The sequence below is a fragment of the Drosophila serrata genome, unplaced genomic scaffold (assembly GCF_035046125.1).
Source record: "Drosophila serrata isolate PLE 108 unplaced genomic scaffold, ASM3504612v1 contig_160, whole genome shotgun sequence".
NCBI lineage: Eukaryota > Metazoa > Arthropoda > Insecta > Diptera > Drosophilidae > Drosophila > Drosophila serrata.
Window position 1 is genome coordinate 555,830 of NW_028257058.1, and position 23,032 is coordinate 578,861.

General features: G+C 37.7%; 2 protein-coding genes across 21 annotated transcripts; one reads left to right on the forward strand and one right to left on the reverse strand.

Moving 5' to 3' along the window:
• The first annotated feature begins 1,039 nt into the window (after window positions 1–1,039).
• On the forward strand, window positions 1,040–6,709 carry LOC110185417 (43 kDa receptor-associated protein of the synapse). Of its 3 annotated transcripts, XM_020954230.2 has the most exons (10): window positions 1,040–1,221; window positions 2,398–2,474; window positions 2,534–2,616; window positions 2,677–2,849; window positions 2,980–3,164; window positions 4,704–5,178; window positions 5,235–5,333; window positions 5,399–5,590; window positions 5,650–5,849; window positions 5,927–6,709. In XM_020954230.2, the coding sequence occupies exons 2-10, from the start codon at window positions 2,437–2,439 to the stop codon at window positions 6,324–6,326; spliced, it is 1,845 nt and encodes a 614-aa protein (XP_020809889.2). In that variant the 5' UTR covers window positions 1,040–1,221; window positions 2,398–2,436; the 3' UTR covers window positions 6,327–6,709. The 3 variants fall into 3 exon arrangements, with proteins under 3 accessions (XP_020809889.2, XP_086682607.1, XP_086682608.1); XM_086826481.1 differs by having other exon boundaries at window positions 1,051–1,221; window positions 2,398–2,616; XM_086826482.1 differs by lacking the exon at window positions 1,040–1,221 and having other exon boundaries at window positions 2,312–2,616.
• Window positions 6,710–9,356: 2,647 nt separating this feature from the next.
• onecut (homeobox protein onecut) lies at window positions 9,357–18,490 on the reverse strand. Of its 18 annotated transcripts, none has more exons than XM_086826480.1 (6): window positions 18,334–18,490; window positions 15,613–16,861; window positions 15,096–15,555; window positions 12,982–13,976; window positions 12,641–12,825; window positions 9,357–12,580 (listed from the first exon to the last, which is right to left on the reverse strand). In XM_086826480.1, exons 2-6 carry the CDS (start codon window positions 16,829–16,831, stop codon window positions 12,167–12,169), a joined length of 3,273 nt encoding a protein of 1,090 aa, XP_086682606.1. In that variant the 5' UTR covers window positions 16,832–16,861; window positions 18,334–18,490; the 3' UTR covers window positions 9,357–12,166. The 18 variants fall into 18 exon arrangements, with proteins under 18 accessions (XP_086682606.1, XP_086682600.1, XP_086682604.1 ...); XM_086826474.1 differs by lacking the exon at window positions 18,334–18,490 and adding an exon at window positions 17,385–18,119; XM_086826478.1 differs by lacking the exon at window positions 18,334–18,490 and adding an exon at window positions 17,742–17,820.
• Between the last annotated feature and the right edge of the window lie 4,542 nt (window positions 18,491–23,032).

Genomic DNA, 23,032 nt, shown 5'->3' on the forward strand with positions numbered 1-23,032 from the left:
ATTAAACTTATAAAGCTCTAATTTCAAGTTAATAACATTCTCTCGTGTGGTTTCCAAGCTTAAAAGTTTCACGCTGAACTGTTGTTCTTTGGAAAGAACTAATTTAGTTGATGATTTGGGCGTCCGCTTGGATCCTTAGCCAATCGTAGAAATATGCTAGGAATTACCTTTATTTATAACCTCATCCATGGTGATGTAGACCGTGCTGACTTGTTGGATCAGCTGAATTTCTACGCGTAGCGCAGCGCGTCGGTAGGTAATTTCCTCGTATTCTTTATGTTTTGTATCGCGCCTACTAACAGGCATGTGCTTTTTTTCACACGGACCACTTGAGTGTACTGACCGTAGTGCTGCAACGTCCTTCTTATTTACCGATCAATCCTATAGCAGCTATATGACCGAACATAAAATTAAAACCGAAATTCTAAATTAATATAAAATGGCTATATCTCAAATAGATGATAAAATGTTGAAAACTGGAAAAGTAATATTGAAATATGGCTAAATCTCATTTAATTGACCTTGTCATTATGGCATTAATTAAATCAACATTTGTTTCTTATCTTATTTTTCGTATTCCTTCACGGCTTTCTTCTGCATAGATTAAACTATGCGACAAAGAAAATTTCATGGAAATAGTCGAAAACAAAAATATTAACTAGTGAGGTTGGGATGTGCAATTAATTGTGAATTTGTGTAAATACTATTGACCACCCCTGTCATACCATTTATTTTGTTTTACTCACTTACTTACTTAACCACTGATCGCATTATTTAGTTAACCTTAGTGCCCGAGCAAACGAAAAATAGGAAACACTGTTATCTATAAATAAAATAATAATAAAAAAACAACCACTATTTAATTAATTTTATTTTCAATCATAATTATGATTTTCTTATGAGTACTAAAATAAAGTGTGTGTAAATAATGATAACATATAATATTATTTCGAAATTTGACCCAAACGTACCATGCAGTATGTAGAGATACAACGACAGGCCGATAGAACTATCGGATATCAGACATGCCCAGCTCCGCGCAGAATCCTTGCTTCTTCATGGGAGACAAAAACATCCACCATCGCATCCTCTTTGACTTTACCGCAGATTCGTTGATAACACAGCACGAGCTTAAGCCATAGCATTTAATTAAGCAAATGTTTCGAGTGAAAATTCATTTACTGTGAGGCATTTATCAACAATATTAGATGCACTGATACTGTATGTATGCAAATATTTACACCTTTTGTATGATACGTGGGTTCTCGAGATGCTTAGCTGTATAGTAAGAAGGATGAGGAGCGAAACAAGGTCACTCTTAATTGTAATAATCAAAAAGAGGTTCAGCTGGGTCAAGGTTTACTACTGAGTGACGTCCCAATATTAAAATCCAAACATCTGTTTCTAAGCTAAAATGAACGTAATAGTAACAATCGCATAAAAAGTATTCTCTATTTTGTAATCAAAAATTAAATCCACGTTGATTTAAATTAAAAAAAAACACTACAATTTTAACAAGTTTAGATAAGTGTGACGAAAGTACCTTCAACAACAAAAATGTGACTATTATTATTAATAGTAAACTTTACAAAAACAAGAAAGGAGGCTAACATCGGCACCCTTGCAGTTTACAATTGAATCATAATCAAATGAAAAAATAAAACACACAGGAGATAAAAAACAGTAGACAAATATTAATTCGTTTTTAATACAATTTTAAAAATACTTTATACATTTCAGATTTGAAATTTCTGAAAAAATGACAATTTGTTAAACTATATTAACATTTTAGTAAATACTAAATAGTACATTTTATATATTATATATTATATATTATATATTATATATTATATATTATATATTATATATTATATATTATATATTATATATTATATATTATATATTATATATTATATATTATATATTATATATTATATATTATATATTATATATTATATATTATATATTATATATTATATATTATATATTATATATTATATATTATATATTATATATTATATATTATATATTATATATTATATATTATATATTATATATTATATATTATATATTATATATTATATATTATATATTATATATTATATATTATATATTATATATTATATATTATATATTATATATTATATATTATATATTATATATTATATATTATATATTATATATTATATAATATATATTATATATTATATATTATATATTATATATTATATATTATATATTATATATTATATATTATATATTATATATTATATATTATATAGCTAGAGTATAGTATACTATATACTATACTATAGATTTGCAATTCTGTGGCTCCTTTCGCACAACACTGCGGGTGCGGATTATTATTTTCGCATAATTAATTTAATTATTTTTCAGTGCTATTCCAACACAGCTTAAATAACAAAAGAAATTGACATGTCATGGGAGAGCATTGCCTCAAAGGATCTACTTTGGTAATAAGACACCTCGAAACTCCTAGATGCATATGCTTTTCACAATTTCCGTTCTCCAGCATCCCACCTAGCCAGAACCATTCAGCCACGCATTTACTCACATCGCCAGATGGATCGCGTTATCTCTTAGATAACTCGAATGGTAACAACTAGTTCAATATTTTCATCTATATCCTAACGGTTTTTAATTCTCCTTGAACAGAACTAAGTCAATTGGATGAGAGCTTTTCGCGAGTGGCAGGCTATGGCTCAAGTCCCGACGCCGGATCCCGCTCCTGTTGGACATCAGGCCAGGGACTGTTGCACACCAATTCGGTAATCGGTTGTTTTCTGTCGTGCCAACAGAGTTTGAGGCAATATATAGCGAAAAGAAAGGTATATGATAATCATAAGTATAGTGGGTATGGTATGTCTAGACAACGACTACAAATTATTCGAGGTCTCCAAAATGTTGAAAATAAAATAATTGGCTTCGAGCAATGATTCTATTACCTATATTTCCCAGATCGAGCGTGGCCGCCGGCTTTATGAGCAAAATAACCAAACCGAGGCAGTCCGGACGTGGCGCAGTGCTCTGAAGGGCACCTGTCAGCGAGAAGATTGCTTTCAGCTCTTGGGATATTTGTATCAGGCCCACATGGACTGGGGTAAATTCCGAGAAGCTATTGAGTTTAGTCATCAACAACTTGGGTGAGTATCACAAGAATAATTCTCATCGAGTTCCAAGGTTAATACCGAGCAAACTTTTTGACAACTGTTTACCTAAAGATAACCCATAAGAATCAAGAAAGGAAGCTAACTTCGGCACGCCGAAGTTTATATACCCTTGCAGATAGAACTTCGATGACTAGGAATCCATACAATAAAAATTATATATATTTATGTTAAAAAACAATGAAGTAATACCTGCTTTCATTATGCTTATATATATAACATATGGTCGATATAAATGGATCGTAAGTGTTCATAGCCAAAGAGGATAGAATTACTATTCTATCTACCTTCCTATCCTTCCTATTTATAAAATTTATTTCGCGTTTCTAAAGTATCTTCCTAACATCCTACGGGAACTAAAAAAGAGTTTATTATATGCTACCCATGGATTATTATTTTGTGAACAAAGTATTTTGATACCATAGATCACAAAAAAATGTTTAACGGTTTCATACTATCTGTTTTATGAATATTTATAAATAAATTATAGTTTTAATTAAAACAAGAAAGGAAGCTAATTTCGGACCGCCAAAGTTTATATACCCTTGCAGATAGAACTTCGATGACTAGGAATCCATGCAATATAAATAATATATTTGTGTTATAAAACAATGAAGTAATACCTGCTTTCATTTCATTCACCTATACATATTATATTTGCAGTTTTACAGTCACAAATTTGCATTTTTGCTCCACATCTAACGATCGTTTGTATGGCACCTATATGATATAGTCGTCCGATTTTCATGAAATTTACCACAAAATTTAAGACTTATATAAAATGGCTCTACCTCAAATTTGATTAAAATCTGTTGAAAACTGAAAATGTTATATTTTTTAATTGTATTAATTTCTCGATCGTTCCTATGGGAGCTATATGATATAGTAGTCCGATTTTCATAAAATTTAACAACAAATTGTAGAATAATATGAAACGACTATATCTAAAATTTGATCAAATTCTATTAAAAACTGAAAATGTTATAATTTTTTTTTGTACAAATTTTCCGATCATTTCTATGGCAGCTATATGATATAGTCGTCCGATCCGGCCCGTTCCGACATATATACGAGTGAGAGTATATAGAAGGCTAACTACAAAGTTTCATTCAGATAGCTTCAAAACTGAGAGACTAGTTAGCGTAGAAACGGACAGACGGACAGACGGACAGACGGACAGAAGGACAGACGGACAGACGGACAGACGGACAGAAGGACAGACGGACAGACGGACATGGCTAGATCGACTCGGCTATTGATCCTGATCAAGAATATATATACTTTATATAGTCGAAAGTGCCTCCTTCACTGCGTTGCAAACTTCTGACTGAAATTATAATACCCTGCAAGGGTATAAAAATAAAAAAATGGACTATGCCTCAATATTGGTATTTTTGCCTATAGTGCAGTGGTCCGATTTGAAATTGGAATATAACTAAATATTTAAGTTTCAAAAAAAGCAAGGACTTTATTAATATTTTTATTAATCGTATTAATCTTCGCATTTCGGTTTAGTATCTCCGAGGAGCTCGACTCACCAAATATGAGAGCTGAAACGTATCTGAACTTGAGCAGAGCCCATGCCAGCCTGGGTGGACTGGAACGATCCCTGAGTTATGCCCGTCACTCGCTCTATAATGAATGCGGGACGAAGTGCCGCAGTGGCTTAGTCCATTTGACGGTAGCTCGGGTTTACCTGGAAATGGGTGGATTCTCTAGAGCGCTGGAGGGATTGCAGGGTGCCTATAAGATAGCTATGGCTATTGGTGATCCCTCTCTAGAACTGCAGGTGTATGTAGCCCTATCGGAATTGTTTGGACGTCTGCAGGATAACGATAAGACCGCAACGTATGCATCCAAGGCCTACGATCTATCGCGATCTCTACAACTTGGAGATCTGAACTCATGCCACCATAGGGCAGCGCTACTGCGTATGGCGGTCTCATTGCGAAAGCAGGGGGAGCTGGGAGATGCCCAGGATTATTGTAAGGTATTATCTTAGCTCTCAGACCTAGTGAAATGTATATAACCTGTTTAATTTTATAGGAAGCGACTAAGTTGTCGCTGATATCCGGTGATCAGGCTACGTTTACCCGCAGTATTCGGATTATGGGTGACATTTATCGTAAGAAAATGGATATGGATGTAAGTTTCGAATCACTGAAATATATACATATAAATACAAATATAAACTGTAAATATAATTTCAGAGGGCCTTTCGACAATATGAACAGGCGATGGGCACTTCTGCCAGCTTGGGCGATCGCATGGCTCAAATGGAAGCCATGGACGGAGCTGCTCGTTGCTTGGAAACTCTGCGTCTGCAAAATAAAATCTGTAACTGCAGACCGCTGGAGTTCAATACGCGTCTTTTAGAGGTTGCTAGCTCCATTGGGGCCAAGGTATGTTCTTCTTTAATCTCTGAAAAAAGCTAGAAGTTATATTTTGGCGCATCGCATAGTTTCTAGTTCGCAAGATCCGTTGCCGGCTCGCACTAATATATCGCGCCCTGGGGGACGAGGATCAATACAACTCACACTTTCGTCTTGCAAATCAAACGGATGCGGCGTTGGGCTTGAATTGTGGGGCCTGTGGAGAGCTATTTGGGCTACAGCCGGAAAACCTGGAGGCTCTGCCCTGTGCACACATTCTCCATGCGAGGTGAGAGGTTGACCTTTCCCATCTCTAACCACTTGACCAAATTTTCACACACACGTTTGGATTTGAATATACGATAGATGTGCCTATGAAATATTACGACGTCGGGACAAAAATACGCCACGATCTTGTCCGGCATGTAATAAGCTGATGAGTTCTCGACTGCAGCTTGGCGGAAGCGGAAACGCAAATGGAGTCATACCAATTGAAGCGGACAGCACAGATGGAGGCGGCAGCAGCGTCATCAATGCAAATGTTCTTTCAGTTGATGGCTTATTCGGCATCAACTCGGATATTCTTCTACCCTCAACCGTATTCTGTAACATTAATCGATCAATGCCATCGGACACAGAAAATGTCACCTTAATAATGTCGCCAAAGAACATATACCATAGTAATCTATCATTGGCCTCGCTCAGTATGCGAGCTTCCAGTCTGACCATCGACAGCGATAGACAGAATGCGACATCGTCTGTATGAGACTTTAAAAACCATACACCAGTAAGAAATTTTAAAATCAAATGCAATATATCAGGAGATCGTTGTTACTAGTTAGCCCCTTATTTCGATCAGATCTACATATGTACCATACTTAAAAAAATGTTATTGCATTCTAAATGCGCACAGAAAGTTAACAGACACCAAAGTTTAAGTTACTAACAAGTTACTTGAAGTAAAATAAAGCAAGCATTTTAATATTCCGGCTTAAGCTTGACATCCTAAAAGATTATAAATAAATAGAGTACCTTTTCAAGTCAGCATGTCTGGTTTTGTTAGTGTTTTAAATTTAAGCCTAAAAATATATGTGTCGAAAACAATTCAACTTTTAAATAATAAAAAAATCGTTAAGTGTTAAATATTAATACATTTGGTTTTCAGAGCCCTGGGTCGAGACATACAAGTAATAAAACTATAATTCAAACCAAATAAAATAGTTAAAATGCTGCGCTAAAAAATGTTAAATGTGGAGACATACATTTTAGTCTATCATACTTGATCTTTCAGATAACATTGCGTAACGATCTAATTAGATTACTTTTATTTATTTAAAAAACCATATTTACATCAAATTAAAAAAGGAAGCTAAGGCTGGGACGTCGAAGTTTGTATACCCTTGCAATTGCAATTCGACCATTACAAATTAATACAATATTAATTATAACTGTGTTTGTTATTATTATATCATTATTATTATACTAGGAAACCAGATGTCTTCGTTTTATGTAACATTTCGTTTGGTGATTAAGAAATTAAGATTTTTGAACTTGAAGCATAATCCAGCCGTTTCTCTCTTGGACTTTAACGCATTGCAATATCTGCATATAGTCGTCATTGGTTCAATATCTAAATTTTCAACATCCCTGTAGTTCTCAGTGGGTTCATATTGGAATGCCAATCGATTGTATGATGCCAATGTTCTTCGTATCCTCACGCGTTGTCTCAATTGGGCATTTTCTTTTATTATATATTCTCTTTCTTTGCTTAACTTCTGTGAATACACTTGTTGATGGTGATGTCCGTTCGCACGTCGTCCTTTTGGACTATAACCTCAAATGCACGATCCACATAACACATTTTAACTTACCACCTTAAAGACAAACCTAAACTTTATATATTTTATTGTTTCCAATTGAAATGTTGGGAAACGACTACATGATGTATTGGTTTGTAGTAAATGCTATATATCAGCGATGGATATCTCGCTTTCCTGTCGAACGGGATAAATAGTATCCTATGTCCGTCTCCTGGCTCTAAGCTACCTCCCTACCAATTTACACGCAAATCTGTTCCGCCGTTCTTGAGTTATAAGTGGTGTAACACACACGACTTTCTTTTATATATACATAGATTATTTAACTTCCATACATTTTCTTTAAAGTTACTCTATGCTTATCTATTATAAACAGCTCATCATATAATGGTCTTATTTTTAAAACTATTTATAGCAACTTTTGATTTTCATAGGCAATTGCATCAAATACGTGCAAATTAAAATTTTTTCGCTCTTGAGTGTTGGAAAAGTGCTGTAGGATCGGCTGGTCGTAGGCGCCGTTTTAAATGCCTGCACGGAGACACGAAGACAAAAATATGGCACTCATATTGTATTCCAGAGCGGTGTGCGAGAAAGAAACAACATTTTAATAAAAAAGGCTGGTCTCGACCATTTCCTTTTCGCTCTTGCATGCAGCTCCTTCACAGATTTCAAATTATAGATTTCGGATCAGGGATCCGTTCCTGAAGCGAGTAAGACTACGTCATCTGCGTATGCTAGCACTTTTACTCCTTCACTGATGAGTGACTTCAATATGTCGTCCGTGTTTATCAGCCAGAACAGTGGAGTCTGAATTTCCCCCGGAGGTGTGCCCCTCTTCACAAATCTTGTGTAATGAGAGCCCCTCAGTTTGGCTCTTATCGTTCTGCTCGTTAGCATTGGGCGATCTATGATCTGATGTCTTCTTCAACTCCTATCTTGTTGAAAGAGCTCAGGACGAAGTCTGCACATACTTTTTTGAAACCGCCTTCTCGCACTGTTATGCTTAGCTTATCGGTCGGGAGCGCGGCTCTTATGTTAAACTTATGTTTAAACTGATTAGTAATATGTATGCAGCCCAATAAAGCTGGAACGCTTCGAATTACCCCACGACGCCTCCGACTTCTTTTCTTAACCTCCACGGTTTATATTTTTTCCGACTGCGTAGCGGTAGCTATATTCAACTCCAAGGATCTGTAGCGGAAGGATCGGCCCCCTACACAGGGGCCATCGAATATTTTTCTATGTATCGCACCACTGCTATTTCCGTGGAAAGTTTTTTCTTCTTCCTGATTTTGGCAAAATACTACTTTGGCTTCCTTCCACAGAAGTGGAAAAATCAGGCGGATCAAGATTCGATCCCCCTAGGAAAAATCGACAAGGACTTCACGAACATTCTCAACAATGCCTAAAAGGCGTCGTGCGCACAATGGTGGAGCTAGCTCAGAAAAATTAGGAAAGCGCCTAACACAAGTAAGATCCTGTTAAATACACACTTCCTAAGAAACCAGAAAGAAGAACCCAGAAATACGGAATTAACAAGGAAGAAGAACTATGTATATAACCACATTAGAGAAAGAACGGAAAAAAGACTTTTAACGGAAGCAGAACTGCACGTAGTGGTGCGATACATAGAAGAGGCACTGATCCTTAAAAATTACTCGATGGCGTCCTTAGGAAGGTGCCTTCAACACAGCTGGTTAGCCCCTCAACGTCGAACCGGCCAGGACAATTTTCGGATGTGCGAGTCACGGAATTCTGCCTCTTGAATACTTACGTTTCTAGGAGGTACCACAAGAAGGACCTTTTCCCAGGAGAAGGTGGCCACCACCATTCCATCAGTCAGCCATGGAATAACATCAGCAAAAGCTTAGCTTCGTTTTCTATACCCTTACCTCCCCGGTATTGTAGTCCGATTTTCATAGAATTTAAACTGAAAGTCCAAAAACATATAAACCAGTTATATCTCGGGTTAGAAGTAAATGAGTAAAAACAAAGTTATAATTTTTTTTATTCTTCCTGTGGCTTGCTATGATATAGCCGTGCGAATCGTCCCGATCCTACTTTATACAAGTGAGAGTATTAAGAAGACTAACTGCAAAGCTTCACTCAGATAGCTTGAAACTGAGAGGCTACTTTCCGTAGAAATGGGCTGACCAAATAAAATTGTGCATGACTAAAACTATAACGCCCTGCAAGGATGTAAAGTAAGGTTTATTCTTTTTGAATATTAAACTTGAATTCAAATAATAACATAAGAATGTAATCGTATTTTATTGCAAAACTCAATAAAAATAAGGGGGGAAATGTTTTGTTGTTAAATTTTGTTTTTAGTTATCTTAAGTTTAGTTTAGTTTTAGCTATCTTAATTTCATCTTATTTGGCCCTGAATAAGCCCCCCGGAAAATCTGCAGAAATTAAAAATAAATTTTGCCATAATATTACTATTAAAATTACTATGAAAAAAAAAAACAAGAAAAAAATATAACTGGTTTAAGCTAGTTTTCAATTGTTTTTACTCTGTAAATTTACATGTGTATAAGGCAACATAAATAGATAAGATAACCTACATAATGACTTTTTGCCTCTATTTTATTATTGCATTTGCTTGATTTTATCTTTACATAAATATCTTAAAATATATTAATGTGCCTAAAGAGGTGACCGTACACTCCACCGTTCCATCATTCGAATTACGTTTCTAAATTGTATTTAAACTAAATTGACTAACATACATCGAGCATCGTTATTATTCTCAATAAATCCTATTCGATTTACATATAGTGCATGAATATAATCCCAATGAGTATAATTCATAACATTTCTTATACCGTATAAATAAGAATAACCTATAAGTATCAAGGTTAAAAGGGCTCTTTGTTATTTGTATATAATTAAATAAAAGGTTTGCTGTCTGAAGAGATGCAGTTTTCATACAGTTATATACAGTTTATTTCATGAATAAATATATCGTGTTAGAATGAACATTTAATTTTATGCACAAAACTAAACAAAACATTGTTTTTCGAAGCCATTCTTAAACTTGATTTAAGATGCTAATGAGTTTAGATATATTATTGTTATAAGTTCTATTTTTAAGAATAATATAGGTTTATAATATTCGCTTCGGTTATTACATGATTACTTTATAAATTTGACTAGATACACAATAAATTTATGATTTCCCTTTGAATCGATTTTCTTTATTATTTTTACGGTTTATTAATTTTATTTTTTCTAAATGTATCTAAATATCTATACACTGCTCTTTTGTATACCAATTTTGGTTGTTCTTTTTCGCCTAGGGCCAAACTTTAATAGCCACTGCTAATTTAAATATAGCACACGCCTTACCTATATAAACATTTACGTTATATATTTGTGAACGCAAATTGTTTTAAAAACGCTGTGTTATTTGCTGTGCAAATGCAAGTACAGAAAGTATGAAGCTAAATATTTCGTTAACCCTTGCAACTTGCAGTTCGACCATTGTAAATCGATCCATTTCGCATAAAATAAACATAACTGGAGCGATAAAAAGCTATACATATATGAAGAGAGATCGAACTTTTTTAAAAAACAACTATATCTCAGGTTATTTGCGAATATCTTCAACACCTAGGAAACATACAGTCGAGAATGACCGCATGTGAAATTTTCGGCAAAGCAAAAGAACTAAATAAAAAACTTTAGCTAAGAACATGTTTTGCAAAGCTTAAAAAGAAAAACATAAATAATTCAATATACATGAATTCTTCGTTGGCACAAAGTATAATAAACTATGGCTGAAATTATCAGAATACTTTCCAATTCATTTTTTGATCGTTCTATGGCACCGTAATGATAAAGTCGTTTGATTTCTCCCGTTCCGATGCATATACTAACTGCTATCTGCAAAGTTATTTAGAAAGCTCACAAACTGAAAAAAATATTGCAAAATAATGGAGAGGCAGACGGACAGAAGCCTGCCCTATAGACTGTTGAATATGATCAAGACTATATCTACTTCCTAGAGTCGGAAATGACTCCTTTACAGCGTTGAAACTTTTAGTCAATTTTATAATAAATTGCAAGGGTTAAATAAAAGTAAATAAGGTACATAAAATACTTAAGAACTGAAGGCTATCTTCGATAGCTTTAAAATATACTTAATAAATATTAAATTAAAAAATTAAAAAGTAACGAGTTAAGTGAAATTATAAAAATGTCACCCTCTGGCCCCAAAAAGCTAATTAATACATTATTGCTGGAAAGTGGCATAATATGGTTACGTTTTTTGCAACCATTGAAAACAAATTTTTTACATTTCCTTGTCATAAAGAAAAATTTAAAGAAAATGTACTGCTAATTAAGTCAAGTTAGGTTATTGTGTTATTTGCCTTGATGTATCCCAAAAATGAACCTAGTTGTACATGGTGTCCCTAGATAAATATATCTGAAAAGTGTAGTTAGGGTTGCTATTAAGTATGCCATTTTTGTGTGTGTTCTTTCAGCAGACTATCATTAGCTTGAGATCATCCAAATAATCGGATATGCCCATCATATCATCCATACAAATATTGCTGTCGGTATTGCGTAGCCGATTTTGCGACCGTTGCGGCTTATCCTCTAGTTTCAGCTTGGCTTCAACCTTATTATCCTCACTTTTATGAATATTACCAGCAACTCTTCGGCTTCCCGAGATCTCATTTGCACTCTTTCTCGATCTACTAGGACTCAAGCACGTAAATGTACCTCGAAGAGATTTCATCTTCTCCGGTTTGTGGCGGCATCCAGATCGTCTATGCTGTCACAACATATCGCCGTGGCGATCAGTATTATTATCACCTTGTTGGTCTGGATCAACCAAATCGAAGTCATGACCTTCCAACTCCAAATCCATATCGGCATCTTCGTCGAAGGCGCCCAGGGGAGACATGGCTGTCGTGTGAAGAGTGGAGTAGTTATCGTGCGATATGCTCTGACTTGTGTTATGATTTTGATTGGGAATTTGACTATGATCCTCATCTTGCTCATCTTGCGGCTGCTGCGGACGACTTTGCATTACATGCTGTATGTTTGTGTTATTTTTGGAATCATCATCACGCCACTTGTCCATCGATCGCCTTCTTGCGTTCATAAAGAAATTACCCACCGTTGTAGGCTCTAAGCCCAACTGTCTGGCTATAGTCACTTGCATCTCTTTTGAAGGTCGCTTGGTTTCCTGAAATAGATAATTGATTTTTATAAATATATATAATGATTTACTATTCTAACTATTTACTTTAAAAATAGCTTGTAATGTTCGGCGCTGTAGATCAGTGAAAACCAGTCGTGGCTTCTTTGGCTGGGGCATTTGCTCGATCTGTGGCTCCTCCTTTCGTCGGCAATTGACAACAACGTTGGAAGTGATGGAGAGATTAGGGCCAACTGCAGGTCCAACTGTAGACACAGGTTCAATAGGTGTAGCTGAGGTTCAATAAAAAAACATTTTATATAGTTCGGTTTTTTGGGTCTTAAGGGGATTGTCTTATTAAATAGTGTTTAACATCAACAATAAATGTGCGCTTTTTCCAATCGGAGTTTAAAATTAAAAGTGTTATACCAGTTTTTTCTGGCACCTACCTCTTGGTGACATAGTTGATGAACCCCCATGAGTATCCGCATCAGTTGTCATAACGTCTCTGTTATCATTAGTTCCAGTACCCGTGCCAGCGGATCCTAGTATACCAGTTGCAGTAGTATTACCAGAACCCAAATGCGTCACACGTTGTGGAATTTGAGCCGCCGCCATACGCAATGCCGACATCCGTTGAAACTCCGGCTCTTGCAGCCACTTGTACATTCGTCGGAAGGTCTCTCGTCCCGATTTGAGCTTCGACCATGGCTTTGGATTTCGCAGGAGATCGGACAGGGTGCCTTGCGATCGGCAGAGGACACGTTGAGCAAAAATCGCCTGTGGGATACTGTATCGCTTGAGCTCCGCCGAAATACGCTGAGCCAGATCCTTAGTATTAATCTCCTCCATGTCTGTGGAGTTCCCACTAGTCCGGCTAGATGATCCTCCACCTCCGCCTCCGTTTTTGGGCGAGACGGAAATTGCGATCTTTGCACATTGCTGTTGTATATTTTGAAAACCATTCAAGAGACTCGACTGTTGAATGCTACAAACTGAGGGCTCCGGGGTAACGTGATCTTTGGCTCCGTCAATCTCCTGCTGCTGGCTCTTGTTCAAAAAATATTGTTGTGATCTTTGTTGTTCTGGAGACATCCCTCCACTCAGCTTAAGTCCCACGGCCGATGCCGTATCAACATTTGTTATGGACGGTGGCGGCGGTGTCGGTGTTAGGGACACAACCACGGGTAGAATTGTATTAGATCCATGCTTCCAATCTTCATCTGACTTCCAATCTGTGGTACAGATTGAAGGAACAGTTTCTGCTGCCATTTGATGATGCAGGTGACGCTGCATTTGCAAGCGCGTCGACGTCGTTCTCTCCTGTGCCGTCATGTTGAGTCGCGTTTTTCGTTCGGTCACCAAATGAAATCGGTCCTCCAGACTGTGTTCCGACGGCAGGTGAAGTCGTGACTCCCGCTCTGAAGCTATTTGGAGCCAAGTCCTTCAAAAAAGATACAAGGTAAATACCAAAATATATGTAAAGATACGAAATATTTATATATTAACCGCATAGACCTATAGTTAAAATAAGAATAGAAGACTTGAAAACATGGTGCTTATTGAATTACGATCCAAAATCTTATGATGATTGAAATGATCAATGATTGAAATATAAAAACCTATTATATTCCCCGTTATAAAAATGTTTAAAAGAACGGATATATAGGAATAGGTTTAACCCAAAACACGATACAAATTATTGATCTACGACTATCCCTCTTTTGCAAAGTTCAGGAGAATTTTCTCTTAATACCCTGTAGTACCACATGTCATCAATAGGCCGCCGTCATCAACAGTCATCAATGCTCAGCCCACGATACAATTACGAAGGTAGTCTCGTCGGCAGTGAATAATTGTATCATGGCTCGGCCGATGATGAATTGTTGATGGATCGCTGTTGATGACAGCCTAAGGCATGCCAATGTTAAATTCATCCGCAACTTGTATGGACATTCATCGATGAACCATCAACAACACCGCCTTGACTGTTCATGAATTAATGATGCATTACTGATGAATGGTACTGTAGGGTATTTAGAGTTTTATGCTCTTGGAGGTTAAAATCAGTTTAATCAGAAGCTTGAAAACAGTGAAACAGCCATAGCCGACCATTAAAAGTACATATATATATTCTCTATCAGCATCAACAGCTGAGTCAATCTATAAATGTCCGTTTCCACGCAAATAAGTCTCTCAATTTTGAAGTTGAATCTGAATGAAACTTTGCAGCTAGTCTTCCATATACTCTCACTCATATATAAGTCGGAACGGACCTGATCGGACGACTATATAACTATTTCAGTTTTCAGTCTAATTTAATTTTAATTGAATTAAAATCTGACTACTATATAACATAGCTGCCATTGAAGCTATAGTTAAATGTAGGGGAAAATGCCAAACGATGTATTTAAAACTGTAACTGTAAAACTGACTGTAATATGTTTTAACACAAATATATATTATTATGTTCTAAGGATTATAATATATATATAAGTTATAATCTACTATGGTATACACACATTGGCGCGTCGAACTTATCTAGCTTTCTTGTCATACTTACGTTCCTCCGTTGACATCAGTAACGTTATTGCCTCCAGAAATATGATCAGAGTAAGAGAACTTTTCTCCGTGAACATCAGTGTCACCACTGTCTCCACCAGAGATATGATCAGAGTAAGAGAATTTTTCACCATGGTTGTCAGTATCGCCACTATCTCCCCCACCAGAGATATGACCGGAGTAAGTAAATTTTTCCCCTCCACTTCCTCCTCCCATATGGTCTTCGGTATTCTCCTGTATCGCCGAATCCTTTTTGTTTCCATTATGGCTCAACTCTTCCAGATGGGACGGATTTGGCATACGTCCTGACGACGTGACAACGGTGGCGGCATGCAGGTCACACGAAACCAGGTAATTATTAGGTGGTGGTGATATCATCGACGTTAGCTTTTCGTATGAGGAATACGGTGAGACGCCTAATCCAAGATGATGATGACCACCACTAATGGTCATGGGTAAGGCTGAGGAGTACGAGTTACATTCGGAGGATGTTCCATTACCATTACCACTACCATTACCTCCTCCAACTACAGTTTCCGATGAGGCACTGGTAGTGGCCTCTACTACCACTCTGTCTCCTTCTGCTCCATTGACATCCGCGGTATCGCCGCTATCGCCGCTTCCAGAAATGTGACCAGAATAAGCGAACTTCTCTGACATGGTTGATATAGGCGGAAGGGGTTGGATCGGCGTCAATGTCGCATATGATGTTGGACTAAAGCCCGGTGGTGACAAACGATCATTAACCGATGTCAGCGTCTGATAAGAACTTTGACTAATCAACTGGCCTCGATCTCGAATCTCATCATCATCTTCATCCTCGTCATTTCCATCTCCATTGACATTATCATCTTCTTCATCCACGTCTTTTTCTCTGTCTTGGGAATTAACTATAACCCCTCCTGCCATACTATGTCCGATGTCCAACTGACCGGATCTATTGTGCTGCAAACCAAGCATCGCCTGTCCATGACCATGGGCATGAAGGTGATGCTGGTGCTGATGATGTTGATGATGATGATGGCTGGCCAGGCTGTACACCTGCTGGTGCTCGTCCAACAGCTGCTGATGATGATGCTGGTTTAGTGTTACTCCTTCATCATCACAATTGTCGCCGTCGGATGAAATCTCATCCAGATCGTCAACATCAGCGCCGAGTCCAACACTTACACTCGATACATCCACATGCATTCTTATACGCTTATTGTTTGCTCGATCCAACCCTGACTTGGTTTGAACTATAAGCAACTTGCTCATTGTCTCTGGCTTGACTGTTGTCAATTCTTGGGGAAGAATTGTCGCCTGGCTCATGCCATCCACTGTCAAGCCATCCAAGCTCAAATCGGAGGCCACAAAAGACTCCACGGGACTGCTGTCGATCATGCGTTGATTATGGTGCTGATCCTGTTGGATCATTCCGAAGGACATAGTTCTTGGCTGCTGCAATTGCTGCAGTTGCTGATGAGGCACAATTTGATATGTTGTCGTCGTTTGCCTATCCATTTCATCGATAACCATGACAACAGCACCCGAATCTGGTCCGGAACGATGTTTCTTATCGCTAATTATTGTTTGCATGGATAAAACCTCATCGGCATCAAGATCAGAACCAGGGCCAGGACCTTCTCCCTCTTGATGTGTTTGAGACTGATGTTCTGTGATAAACTCAGTGGCATCTTCAACTAAATCCTGGCTAAATGTTGGCTGCGGATCAATTATCTGACTAATCGAGTCCATTCCTTAATTGGAGGAAGATGCAAAAAGCATCTGAAATGGGAAAATTTAAGCTTCTTTATATTATTTTCATTAAAAAATTCTTTTACATAACAAGGATCAAAGTATGCGGGTTCCTTACTTGCGAGTTTTAGATTTAAACGTTTAACAATAACGTTAAAAATAAAATAAAAAGATTAAAGTAAATATTTTTAGTTAAAAATAGTATAGTATTATTATTTAATATATACAATTTAATTTTCTCTTATTTATTTTGTGATATTTTTGTTCACCAATATAGTACGTTTTTCGTTGCCATCGCCGCACCGACCGACCTTTAAGGGTTGCTCCAAGCACACCTCACATACACATCAGCCAAATGTTTTGGGGTTGCTTTCCCTACACTTTATCAAAAATATATTTCACACGTTTATCAATGTATCCAAATTGGCTTTCAGGTTTATACTTCTCATTTGTTCAAATTTACCTAAATTAGAGCCAGGATTCTGAGTTTCATCTTCGCATCACACACTGTTTCTTAAAACATATTTTGAAAGAAAAAAAACACTCAACATACATTTAATTACTTTGTTAAATATTATAATTTGCTTTCACTTCATCCGATTTACTTTTGTATTTTATAAAAATTTTTCAAATTTCCGCATAACTTTAATAAAATTTGCATTTAATGGATTGGAAACCTGGAGCTCCTTTAAAAACTTTTTGAATAGGAAAATTCTCCTTTACGCATGTGTGTAAGTATACACACATGCACACATGTGGGTGGTTTTTACCGAAAAAACCTCTGTCGCGTTGCCATATAAAGCTTCTCAGCCTTACGCGAATTATTCCCAATTCGAACTAAACTGTGAACGGGAACCAAAAGCCAAAAACAGAAAGGAACTGAAATTAAATGAACAGAGGAAAAACACACCACCCTTTATATCTTCGTCGTGTTTAAGGGTTGCCAGAGGCAATGGTACTATACCATGAGAGTCCGTATGACCCCACCCCTAACGCCTAAGCATGCGCAATGTGCAATGAGTAACGAAAAAATATAAATAACAATGGTTCAGATATTACATATATATATATGAAAAAAACCTTGCTGATAGACTTCTTTCTACTTTAAGCCTGATTGAACGACTATACGAAAGTGTAATTCCCCGTTTCAGCACATTTTTTGTTTATTCTGAGATAAAACTAAATTTTTTAATCTTAAAATTCGTTTTTTTTTTTATTATTTATCGAAAATGTCAACCATATTTTATAGATTCTATAGAAGTGGGAAATTAAAAAAAAAAAAAAAAAACATTACGAAAGTAACAGTCAATGTTTAATTTACTTCTTCTAATTATACGCAAATGTATCAAAAGCCTAATTTCAACAGTGCTGAAAGCAGATGTAAGAAATGTTTCTAGAAACATATCGCGCAACATCCAAATGAAGCCCGATGTTGTTAGCAACATATTGAACAACACTCATTTGTGTTGCCAACACAAGTATATTGCTGATGTTTAACGCACTCAGTTAAAGTATCTGTCTCAAGCACGGTATGGAGAGGGTAAACCACCGTTTTCAAGCAGTGAGTGAGAGCAAGAGGTAAATAACATAGTTGAAAACGGCTGTTCGTCAGCGGCATTTTCAATGCCTGTACGGAGACACGAAATTAAAAAATACTACAAAGTTGGATGGCGTTAGGAGATTCCCAGCGACACACTTTTAGTATTTTGCGAGCGGCTTGCAAAAAGAATAAAAATTTCAATAAAGCCTGTCAGCGACCCTTTGCCTCTCGCTCTCACTTGTAACTCCTTCACATATGTTAAATTATATATCCCGCCATGAATAAGAATGTTAGTTAAGAATGAATTTAGACGTTCGGAAGAGCTAATATAGTTAATATAATTAAATTAGTAAAGGGAAAAACAATACTTCGTTTTTTTTGCATATATATTGTTTTGTATGGAAGAGGGAAACCTCAAAGAGAAATATAAATTTGAAAGATATAGACAGCTGTCCGAGGGAGACGCTACTGCCGGAATGCAGGTCAATCGCTATGGGATAATTATTCTTCTGGCCGCGCTCAGCCTTAGCGATGCCTCTAACCAACTCTCTCAGAGGGATCATGCTATCACCTAAACTGCGTCGTCCGAGATTGTACTGAATGCACTTGGCCTCGACGCTCCGCATATAGGCCTTGGTCTCGGCTGCTTCCGCCCACACCGGCGACGCTCACTGGATCTGGGAAGTGACGACGCTCGTCAGCAGCTTCCTGGTGCTCTACTTGGGCCCTCTAGTATTTAAAAGTATGCGTGCGAGACTTCCTGCCGTCCTACTGGCCTTCTTCTAAACGTATTTCAAGTGCTCCTTGATAGCCGTGTATCAATCAGGAAGCCGAGGTATTTGATCGCCCTCTGCAATCTAATCACGGCTCCGCCTACCCGGATCTCGGCATTTTCCACCATTTTCCTGCTAGAGATCAGGACTGCCTCCGTCAGCGCTCGAGTCATGATTCGATTGATTTGAACGGCTCATTCGAAAATTCTTCTGCAGCGGTGCGCTTCCTGTTCGCTGTGTTGAGGGCGTTCCTCATGTCTAGCGTTACCACTAGACAGTAGCTCTTGGAGCCACCTCTTGCCCGCGATGGACGATTTCCGGCTACTTCCTTGACCATATTAATGTCTCCCATGTCGGCTTGCCCGGCTTGTATAGTAGCAGCAGCTCCTGCCTCTGCCACCTCTCCGGAAAGTTTCTCTTCTCCAGGCACTTGGAAGCGCGATGGTTAGTTTTAGTGGCTTGTTGGGTAGAGCATCTGGCCCTGGCGCCTTCTCAGGGCGCACTTCTCCCCATCCGGATCACTTCCTCTTCAGAGACTTTGTCGTTACTGCCCGAGCTGCTTTTCCTGCCAGGTTGGTGGTTTGCCTCTCCGGGGCCGGCTCCTCTGCCGGGGGGCCGACTGGTCTCTTTCTGCATACAGCTGCCTTGTGGCCTGCTTCGCCGCACTTAATGCAGCAACCGCATTTGTCCACCAGGCTTTGAAACCTGATGGCGATGTGTCCAAGTTTCAGGCATCTGAAGAAGCGAGGAGGGCACTCGAGCTCCCACACTCTGCATCTGGTCCATTCTATGCGACTGCTGATCACGCCGCATGACTTCCGTCTCCATTGAACATGGCAGGACCGCCGTTTTTATTTTCCCGTACCCGGGGCGGAGGCATCAGATTTCGGATTTCGCTCTCCGAATTTCGAATACTCTTACTTCGACTCCTGCGTCAGGGGCCGCACTTCCGCCGCGTATCAAAGAACCACAGAGATTCTGTCCCTCAAGGACTTGGTGCTCTCTGAGCTCCCTCTGGCAACCCCCAGGAGCAAGTTTCCCGTACGTAGGTCGATCAGCTGGCTGTCTTCCCTTCTCGTGACCAGAGCCAGGATCTCGCTATTACATTTTCCCCACCACAATCACCGCATCAGGACGAGCTCAGGGGATTTGCCTCTTCCTTCTAACCAAAGTGCTCATCGACCACCCGGAGGTCTGGTTTAAGTTTTCGCATTTCGTCAATCATCGCCTTCATAGCAATGTTGCTCCAAAAGTGGGGTTCCTCACGAGTGAATTTCTACTTGTGTGGCTGCCACCTGGAGCAATTAAGTTTTTCCCAGACTCATTTGGCTGCTGGTCACAATGGCACAGACGCAGACCAGGAAGTGGGTTAAGTTTGATAGCAGATAACGTAGCCGGACATTATGGGACCGGCGCTGCGTGGTACAGGCGTTTCAAACGGAGCTCTTGGCAATTATATTAATTTGTAAGAGAGAGGGGAACATTGGGAAGAAATATAAATTTAAAATATGTTGGCAAGATCTTTCCGATCTGAGAGATCTCAATGCTCCTGGTACAGACATTTGCCAGGTCAATATCCTGGATAATGTTGAATGCAATTGAACTTCTTGTTGTCTTGTTTTGCCCTGTTCCAGTGTTCTTGTGACCTTTTCGTATATCATCTGACTGGTAAGTCATTGGTTGCGTTCACCAGAACAATATGATCACTAATCAGTGATGGATTTCTATCGATAGTTCTGCTGAACGCCTTGATCACTGATCATGATGCAAGATTTTATCCATCATGATCAGCAAAATGGGAGCGATACCTTTGAATTGAATTGATCGTTGAATTATATTTAGGAAAGATAAGTTATTACTCATGAAAACAGTGGCATCTTAATTTAAAACCCTATAATATTTTATGATTCTTAAATAATTATAAGTTATTATTTTTATTTAGAATTTTATTTTTTATAGCCACGAATGCGGAGTGCAGTTCGGTAATAGACAAAATAAATTTAAAAACAAGTCCTAAAACTAAGGAAATTGGGCTTGAGAGGCATGCACAGCACTTTGGAAGATGTAAAGCTTGCGGGCATGGACACTAAGATCCTGACGGCCCTGCTGGACAACTACATGTACCTTTTCGTGTATCAGAAGGATTCTGATTCGGAGGATTCGGAACTGGTGATCAAAACGGAACCATGCCGGCGGCAACGAGAAGCTCGTTAAGCTATGGGCCCAGGCTCTGGATGTGTACGGCGGTGCTGACGGCATCGGCGCCTTGAATAACAAGGTGTAACAGGACGATACCTTCACCATTGGCAACCAGAATATGAAGTGCTTATCAACACCGTGTCGCACCACCGGACACATTTGTTACCATATTACTGCAGGCGGCTATACGCTGCAGACCATAATCAAGCGTCGCATTAGCTTTAGTGGAAAAAAGTCTGTGAGGTGAGTGTACGCCTATAAGAATCCCATATACATATAATGTTTCCACGCATTGTTCCAGGGAATTTGTGAACACAAAGGAGCCCAAGAGCTGGAATTACTCGGACGAGGTATCGCCCGGGTTCTGGGTTCTGGGATTCTCTACGATCAACAAGATCCTCGATGTGATGTCAGGGTCCTTAGTAGCTAGGTTGCAAAAGTCCGTCCTCCACAAAACGAATGGCGGTGATTTGCCACCCATAGGAAAAAAGGGAGAGCACTATATATACCACAGGTATTTTATGGTTTTGGTTCATATTGAAAGCATAATATCTTAAGAATATTGTGTCAAAATTTCAGGTCAATTAAAGCAAAAATGATAAAGTTATGGGTATTTTTATACCGGCCGGATTGTCGTTTTAGACTGCATTTTTTTGTGTTTACAACTTTAAAGAGCTTTTCCCACAACTCACGTTTTCAAAGTAGGTGCCAAGCATAACTTCAAAACTGTTGCACTAATTCTTTTGAAATTTTAAACACTATTTCTGTACATATTTTACGAGTTATCGCTGTTTTTTTTTTCATAATTTTGATTTTACAATGACAAATGAGCCGATTTTTCCCAAAAAATTGTGTTTTTCACTTCAAAGTCTTCGATAAAATTCAAAATTTGGAATTAAATAAAACTCGACAGCGTCACCTGGGCTATTCTATTATCTAACGAATTAATTTTGTTTTTTTTTTTTATTTCAGATGATCCGGCACCGAGTTATGATTGGCCCGCAATTCAACTTTTCCAAGACACGTCCGGAAATTGCTACCATTGCCGTATTTTAAAATATTTCTTATACAAATTTTATAAGACAGTCATCAAATGTTATATTTTAATGTACCATTTGTTACATTTTAACTGTGTCGTCGGAAAAAGAAATCACAAAAACATGGAATTTTTCACATTATTTGACCATTATTTACATCGATGTTTAAATGATGGTTAAATCATTTGAAAGGTTGTTTTATAATAATATAAGAATTTATAAAATGCCAGTATAGCCGTCCTTGCTAAAAGTTATATGTTCCAATGTCTCCCAATTTTTAAATATGGTCAATTCTCAGGTGTCGAATGCGACAATCGTACGCATTCAAACTTAAAAAAAAGACATGTGCCAAGATTTTATTTTAATTTTACAAAATTTGTAACGTATAGCTCTTGGTTAGCACTATAATATGTGCTAAGATCGATTTTGGGCCCTTGTTCGTTTTCAAGATATTCACTAAAATGTACTGCATTCGCACGGGACAAAAACAGAAGTTACATTTGCAAAAAACCAGTTTAACCTCTGATTTCAGCGAAGCATGATGGAAAATTGTAATGCAATAAATTTTAATTATTTGTGCAATCAATTATCTTTATAATGTATTTTGTTTGATATAACATTAAGTAGTTATTTTTTAAATTCAATTTTAGTC

What these genes read in the sequence shown, in the direction of transcription:
- LOC110185417 (XM_086826481.1), top strand. Translation starts at nt 2,442, where the DNA reads ATGGGAGAGCATTGCCTCAAAGGATCTACTTTGGTAATAAGACACCTC. An exon ending in AATATATAGCGAAAAGAAAG is followed by an intron (nt 2,850 to 2,979) that starts GTATATGATAAT and finishes TATATTTCCCAG; the next exon opens with ATCGAGCGTGGCCGCCGGCT. An exon ending in ATGCCCAGGATTATTGTAAG is followed by an intron (nt 5,179 to 5,234) that starts GTATTATCTTAG and finishes TTAATTTTATAG; the next exon opens with GAAGCGACTAAGTTGTCGCT.
- onecut (XM_086826470.1), bottom strand. Translation starts at nt 16,831, where the DNA reads ATGGACTCGATTAGTCAGATAATTGATCCGCAGCCAACATTTAGCCAG. An exon ending in ACTGATGTCAACGGAGGAAC is followed by an intron (nt 13,977 to 15,095) that starts GTAAGTATGACA and finishes TCTTTTTTGAAG; the next exon opens with GACTTGGCTCCAAATAGCTT. An exon ending in ATCAACTATGTCACCAAGAG is followed by an intron (nt 12,826 to 12,981) that starts GTAGGTGCCAGA and finishes ATTGAACCTCAG; the next exon opens with CTACACCTATTGAACCTGTG.